At 44.4% G+C, this 7,997-nt stretch overlaps 1 protein-coding gene across 1 annotated transcript; it reads left to right on the top strand.

Moving 5' to 3' along the window:
• Positions 1-213: 213 nt before the first annotated feature.
• LOC119548362 (glutamate receptor ionotropic, kainate 2) lies at positions 214-4,565 on the top strand. The gene is made up of 11 exons (XM_037855577.1): positions 214-410; positions 483-638; positions 700-762; positions 959-1,162; positions 1,518-1,729; positions 1,791-1,913; positions 1,970-2,212; positions 2,270-2,686; positions 2,875-3,246; positions 3,300-3,980; positions 4,206-4,565. The coding sequence occupies exons 1-11, from the start codon at positions 299-301 to the stop codon at positions 4,479-4,481; spliced, it is 2,859 nt and encodes a 952-aa protein (XP_037711505.1). The 5' UTR covers positions 214-298; the 3' UTR covers positions 4,482-4,565.
• Positions 4,566-7,997: the final 3,432 nt, after the last annotated feature.

The raw sequence follows: 7,997 nt of genomic DNA, 5'->3' as shown, positions 1-7,997 counted from the left end.
CTCTAAATCTTAGAATTGACTTAAATTTTAGTCTCAACATAACCCAATTAGTCAAAATTTTTTGATATGAATTTTGTGTACCCTCTTAAAGTTAAGTTTATGTTTCTTCTACACATTATTTACGGAGTGAAATCAGCTGAAAGAGCTTTTCCATCCAGCTGATCTCCGCTCCTCACTGGTCGCATTCGATCTCCAATGTCCAAAGAAGCTTTCCCAGTTGCCGTGGAATCGCCAGCCGGTGTGCTCGCATGAAAAACGAAAAGAATATTTCGGAAATAGCCCAGTCCGTTGGCCACAAATGTTCGGTGGGAATTCCAGAGGAGCAGGCATGTGGCATCGCATAGTTTTGCTCTGCTGCATGTGGAGTGCATTTTTCGTGTGCCACAGCCAGGGGCAACAAATCAACATTGGTGAGATGTGGTCAGCTGTGGGGTGAAGTATCCATCTAACCCACTATCTATGCCACTTTTTCCCACCTGCAGGGGCCTTTTTCTACGACGATGAACTGGAGCTGGAAAAAGAGTTCATGGCGGTGGTCAATGCCATCAACGGACCAGAATCGGAGCAAACCCTGCGCTTTTATCCACTAATCAAACGGCTGAAGCCCGAGGATGGAAGTGTGAAGATGCAGGAAGAGGGTAGATCCATCATATATTCAGTCTAAAATATCCAAAATTCTGAATGAGTTCTCGCTTTCAGCCTGCGATCTCATCGATAATGGTGTCGCGGCTATTTTCGGACCAAGTTCAAAGGCGGCGAGCGGTAAGAGAGTGCAGGGAGAATCTTGTGTAGAAGACGAAAGCAAAATAGAATAAGACAAATTTTGGATCAAAGGAAAATCACTGAAAACTTTGGCAACATCTGCCGGATTTGTTTGTCAACAGAGCGGATGAGTGCTACGATCTCTGTGGTGTATATACTTTATAGGTATTATAACTATATTTCCCTCTCTTTGCAGACATCGTAGCTTTGGTGTGCAATAATACCGGCATACCGCATATTGAGTTTGATGTTTCGGACGAGGAGCATCAAGAGGAGAAGCCCAACCATCAACTGACCCTAAATCTCTACCCATCCCAGGTTATTTTATCCAAGGCCTATGCGGATATTGTGCAGAATTTCGGGTGGCGCAAGTTTACGATTGTCTACGATGCAGATGATGGTGGGTAATCAATCCAGAAAAAATGTTTGAATTTCTATCATTTTAATCTGTTGGCGACTTGTATTTATTTAAAATAAACAATTTTTCTGGATATTTAGGGAACTGTTTTAGAAATAATTTAATATTTTCTTTAACTAAACTTAATTTCCATTATTGAAAGAAAATAATAATTAAATAAAAAGTTCAAACGTTCTACTTGCTCTTCAAATTTAAATTCTTGAAGAAAAAGGAGCTCTGTTCAAAGACGTTTTAGATTAACTAAGGATATGTTGGATTTTTTTTTTTTTTATTGGATTAGTTGATATTTTTTCTTTACGTAATGGGATTTATTTCTAATAAAACTTAATTTCTACAGCTAAGGCTGCAGCTCGCTTGCAGGATCTTTTGCAGTTGCGCGAGGTTCACAATGATGTGGTGAGGGTCAGGAAGTTCCAAAAGGACGATGACTTCCGGGTGATGTGGAAAAGCATCCGTGGCGAACGACGAGTGGTTCTGGACTGTTCCCCTGGCATGTTGGTGGATCTCCTGAACTCCTCTACAGAGTTTGGTTTGACTGGGCAGTACAATGTGAGTTAATAGAAGGAAATTTTTTATTTTTGGTTGACTAATTTAAATTAATAAAAAATAGCACATATTTCTCACGAATTTGGAGACCTACACCGATCATCTGGAGGAACTCTCGGCAGATAACGAAACCTTTGCCGTGAATATAACAGCTGCTCGTCTTTTGGTCACCCCAGATCCACCAGCGGTGGGTGAATCAGTATATGATATATTATTTTTATTATGCCATTATACCTTTTGTAGTACTCCCTACCTTATGGCTACGTCACTCAGAGGGACAACATCGTCTATGAAAGCAATGAGCCGCCACGCACCCTCCTCCACGACCTGATTCATGATGCACTGCAGCTCTTTGCGCAATCCTGGCGGAATGCCAGCTTCTTTTACCCGGACAGGATGGTGGTGCCGCGGATAACCTGCGACTTTGCCGCATCCGGAGGTCGCACCTGGGCCATGGGTCGCTACCTCGCGCGCCTCATGAAAGGGGTAAGTAGGTAGGTCCGGCTGAAACAACCCGTTAATCTCCGAGGTGTGCTTTTTCAGACTTCCGGCGTGAGCAACTCGAACTTCCGGACGAGTAGCCTGCAGTTCGACGAGGATGGTCAACGGATTACCTTCAACATTGAGGTGTACGACCCCTTGGACGGCATTGGCATCGCCATCTGGGACCCGCGGGGTCAGATAACGCAGCTCAATGTGGACGCCAAGGTGCAAAAGAAGATCATCTACCGAGTGGCCACCAGAATAGGTCCGCCATACTTTGAGTACAACGAAACTGCTCGGGAGTTGAATCTCACGGGAAACGCCTTATATCAGGGATATGCCGTCGACCTTATCGGCGCGATTGCCGAACAAGTGGGATTCGAGTACGTCTTCGTTCCAGTTGCCGATCAGCAGTACGGAAAGCAGGACAAGGATACCAAGCAGTGGAATGGCATCATTGGCGAAATAATTAATAACGTGAGTAGTAAAATTCGATCGATAAAGATCATAAGCAAACATAAGCATAAAATTCTTAAGAATTCGCGATTAAAGCGAAGAAATAAGTGAGCGTTGCTTAAGAATTTGTTTAGGTCTTTATTTTGTTCTGAAGAATTCGCCTTGATTAATTAATTAGTTAAAAATCTTAAAATTCCTGGACTCTTTAGGATGCTCACATGGGAATATGCGACTTGACCATCACACAAGCTCGCAAAACCGCCGTGGACTTTACGGTTCCCTTTATGCAATTGGGTGTCAGTATCCTCGCCTACAAGACTCCCCATGAAGAGAAGCCACTCAATGCTTACCTGGCGCCCTTCGGAGGAGAAGTCTGGATCTGGATCCTCATATCGGTGTTCGTGGTGACCTTTCTCAAGACCATAGTTGCGAGGATATCGAAAATGGACTGGGAGAATCCGCATCCATGCAACCGGGATCCAGAAGTGCTCGAGAATATGTGGCACATCCACAACACTGGTTGGCTGACTGTGGCCTCCATTATGACGGCAGGATGCGACATCCTTCCAAAAAGTCCACAGGTGAGCTTGCTAACCGAATTCCTTGTTAACTATTTTACTAAACCGTTTTTCAGGTGCGAATGTTTGAGGCCACCTGGTGGATTTTCGCCATCATCATTGCCAACTCTTATACGGCCAATTTGGCTGCGTTTTTGACCAGTTCCAATATGGAAAACAGCATAGGCAACTTGAAGGATCTGGGTGGCCAGAAGAAGGTCAAGTTTGGCACCATCTACGGCGGTAGTACGTATAATCTGTTGGCCGAATCCAACGAGACCGTCTATCGCCTGGCCTTCAATCTGATGAACAACGATGACCCATCTGCCTACACAAAGGACAATCTCGAGGGAGTAGAACGCGTGCTGAAAAATAGAGGAGACTATATGTTCCTCATGGAGACCACCACCCTGGAATACCATCGCGAGAAGAACTGCGACCTGCGCTCCGTGGGCGAAAAGTTCGGGGAAAAGCACTACGCAATTGCAGTTCCCTTCGGCGCTGAGTATAGATCAAACTTGAGTGTGGCCATCCTGAGGCTAAGTGAACGGGGTACGCTTTACGACATGAAAATGAGATGGTGGAAGCAGACAAACTCCAGCTGCTTCGAGGAACCCGATCCGAGTGCCACTCAGGATATGAACTTCGAGGAGCTGCGCGGCATCTTCTACACGCTGTACGCGGGCATTCTGATTGCCTTTCTCATTGGCATTACGGAGTTTCTGGTCTTCGTACAGCAAGTAGCGTTGGAAGAAAGGGTGAGCATTATCTTACTTGGAAACTATCGAAATAATCGAAAATGTGATTAATTTTCGATAGGTTTCTAAAGTTACGATGAATCTTTTTAAAATAGCCGGTAATCTTTTACTTATTTTAACCATACCAGTCCAGTAATCATTCGGGATTTACAAATTGTTAAATATGTAACCAGAATTCATCGACTTTGGATTAATTTGAACCATTTCAAATGTTTTATTCCATAGCTTACTTTTAAGGCAGCTTTCAAAAAGGAGATCCGGTTTGTGCTTTGCGTGTGGAACAACAAGAAACCCATCGTGGCTGGCACCCCAGTTTCTAGTTTGAGAACTACACCTCGGAGATCCCTGGAAAAGTCCTTGGAACGCACCCCCAAATCAGGCCGTCGAATTGTTATAGGACGTTCTTCGGAAGAAATGCGAGAAATGCCTCAAGGATCTAATTCTGCCTCCTCGTCGGCCTCTGACAATACGAAAGTGAAACACAAGGAGGCTCGACTTTGAATATTCATTGTTGACTTTAATAGCTTTGCACAGAAAACCAAGTTTTAAAGTAGGTTCTTGATTTCGATGTTTTGTTAGTTAATGATTAAAGAAAGTCATTGAATGTATAAAATTCAACGTTTTCAATCAACAAGTCTTGTATCTCATCTCAAGGGGTTGAAAATTTACCCTCCATGCTCGTTGAATTGAGATTCAATGAAAGCTAAGCCCATCATTTGAACCGTAATCAATTTGGAGCTTCTTTAAGCCTGAAATTACTTGGCGGGGGTTCCTTTCTGATCCCGCGGGCAACCGGAGATGTCGATGCTGGAAGTTAGTGCACGCCTCGCTGGCCGACTGCATTAACCCTTGCCCCCATCCGGGGCAACCATTCTCCGTTTATTGTTGCCGCAGTTCAGCGTTTCGGTGAAGCGTGGGAGGCTGTCTCAGCTTGTCAATTGCGTTATTGGAGCTTATTGACATTTTATATCCGGCAACTGACGAACACGAAGCTCGCTCCCCATCGCGAAAATTATTTAAGCAGCTGCAGGCGATGAGAGGGGCGGGAAACAGGAGCATCGGCGGGGGGCAAGGACCAAGGACCAAGCAGCAAGGACCAAGGAGCACGAGCTCCTGCTGGGGCAGATTGCCGTGTTCGTGCTGGTTCGCCTTTGGCCCTTGTTGGTTTGTGTAAAATGAGCAGCAATGACAACGGCAGCCAGCACCAAAAAACAACAACAGGATGATTCCAACTGACAATATGGAGTGCTGTGCACAGAACAAAAAATTAAGTGAAATAAAAAATATGTAAATATAGTGTTTGGATTTAGTTAATGCATTTTTGAGCTAACCAACTTAGGCGGTATCATCTTAAACAAATGTTAGAAAATAATGTAATTATTTTATGCTTGAAAAATAAATAAAATACGTTTTGGTGACCCCGATTTTCCTTTTAATGTAGAGTTCCAAGCTCTTAACTTCGTTTTTAATAGTAATATATCTCTTAAGCCCAATGACGTAGATTTTGTTACTAATAATAATACATTTTGTTGCCAGTTCCTTACGAAGACTTAAGGTTTTAATGACAACAAAGCAAGTTCAGTTCAGAAAGTAATTTATTCAAAAGTATATGTCTAATTATTCATTTTTCTTGGCACTGAATGTAATCAGTAATGTTTGTTTTCCCCAGCTTTGATTGATCGTTCTACATTTTCCACCCCATTTCGCCAAGTGTATTTGTATCTGGAGTGTCGCCTGCCGGCAGATCGCATTGCATTCCATTCCATGCCGTGGCGAGTGTCATTTGCTAGCTGTTTGTTTGTCTGCTCCGCAGTTCTGTGTGTTCAATTTTTAATTATTTTGTAGTGAAGTGGCTGCAGCTTCGCCTGCCAAGCTACGTGAGCCGTTCGAGTAGTTGTCAACTGGGAAAAGGGAAGTCGGCTGAGGAGGATGAATTTACCACCGCGACAAAAGTCTCCACAAATCCGCTGAATTTCGCGGGCTCTGTGGAGAATCCAACACACTTGTTGAGGCCACAATCATTTGCTGGCATGCGCAGTGGCGTCCAGTTGGCCCAAATCCACCACCGATGGCCAATGGCTGAGTCGGCGGCTACAAAGCGACAGGTTCCACAGCCTTCGAAAGGGGGTGGGATGTGCTCCAAGGACGAAGTACCACGGTCTACGGACGAGTCTTATACGGACGGCGCGGATGTCATTTGTTAATGCCACGCACGTAAGCAATTTCCGCACGAAAGCGCATTCCTTGAGCCTTTAATGTACTTTTTGATGTTAACAAATTTTTCGAACATTTGTTGTTGACTGAGGGAAGAAAGGGGAGACAGCTCATGAACTGAATCTTAAGTTGGCTACCCAGTTGATCTGCGGTTTTTTCGGCTCACGATGGGGTGTGAGTGATTTGAGTCGCATAAACAAATTAATAAGTGGCTGATCCCAAGCCCAATCCAAATCCAAATCCAATCAGGTGGCAAATTTCAAGTGTAAAACTGGCGCCGAACCAAGTGCAATCAACACCTCGCCACACAGTTATAAATTGAGCAATTTTCCACTTGGGAAAATTTATGAGCTGCAGCCGTGGTGTAAATTGCGGCCCAGGACGAAGTCGGATTCGGATAAGCTGCCAAGTCCGTGGGGCAATCGTTCGACTTCGACCCTTTTGGCTCCCTGACAGGCCGTCCTGGCCATCCAGACACACGTGTGGACTTCATGGGCTTCGCTGCACTTCGGCACTCACTTTGCGGCCGCAATTTCTTGAGCAAATTGAAATTCTTGTGCTCGTTTCCGTTTTCCCCGGCAAAATGGAGGTGAGGTGCGGGGACGTAACCTCTATTAGCCAGTATAAATCTTGGCCGACTATCTGGGCAATCCCCGTATGCTCATGCACTCGGTGTCTAACTTGTATGGGAAATTGCCGGCAACATTTTTAATTAACAGCTAGGAGAAGGCAACGATATATAGTGGCAATTGCGATTTACGCGATTTGGCAGGAGACTCGGCCATTTTTTTAAGCACCATGTGGGGTTAAGTCTGCAGAAATTGTAGTTTATTGCAAAACAGCATTGTATCTTGAAGACACTTCCCCGGGCTCTTAGCAATGAAATATATTTAAAAGCCTTTGAATTTAAAAGCTCAATAAAAGAAAAACATTTGTGGGTACCCATAATAAAATCACCAGGGTCTTGAAATCACTTAAAGGTGTCCAAAAGTATGCAATATATTTTAAACCAAAAAGTATAATAAACTCAACTTAATAGGTACTTTCTGTGGCATTCCCATAGTGAATATTTTTTGGTCGCAGTCCTTAGACTAAACAAAATTAATATTTTTAACAAAAACTAAGGCTGTCTTCTTGGGTAAAGGAAAGCCCCGTAAAACTAGTTAGTCCAGGCAGAGTTCTGGTAAAGCAGGCTAGCTTATGGGTCAAAGTGTACCACCCACAGCCCCTCATCCTTGCTGGACTCGGTACACAGTGAGTGTCCAGTTATTTGCATGTCCTGGGAACAGGTCCTGTCTGCAGTTTCCCGTAGCTTTGTTTGTTTATTTGCCTGCCACAATGCACTTGACTGCAGGCTGGCATCTTGGCATCCGGAATGTCCTGTTTTGCCTGTTTGTTTTTGCGCCAAGTGGCCAGCAGTTGTGTTGGCATTTGGTGGACAAATAAAGCATGGTTATGCAAATGATGGCATCCCTACCACCCATAAGCCCATGCCCATAAATTCAGGCATTTTCGCCGCAGAATTCAATTTTCCGCACAATTGAAGGTCTCACATTACTCAGGGCGAAGTTCGCGCACGATCGCTGGTTGCACACATTTAAAAGGAAAAACAATTGCCGAAAAACCATTGCAATTTTTCCTTCGGAGGGGCAAAGACAACAGCGAAAAGCAAATAAACGCAGACAAAAGTGGAGTAGAGAGTAGGGGCAAGGAGCAGAGGGCAAAGAGCAAACAGCAGCGAACCGCAAGACGGAAACGGAAACGCGTCACACAATGTCGAACTCGCACTCGTCCTTGCAGGAC

Source organism: Drosophila subpulchrella, chromosome 2L (assembly GCF_014743375.2).
Source record: "Drosophila subpulchrella strain 33 F10 #4 breed RU33 chromosome 2L, RU_Dsub_v1.1 Primary Assembly, whole genome shotgun sequence".
Classification (NCBI taxonomy): domain Eukaryota; kingdom Metazoa; phylum Arthropoda; class Insecta; order Diptera; family Drosophilidae; genus Drosophila; species Drosophila subpulchrella.
The sequence above is the reverse complement of the archived record's forward strand: the minus strand, read 5'-3'. Positions and strand labels throughout refer to the sequence as shown.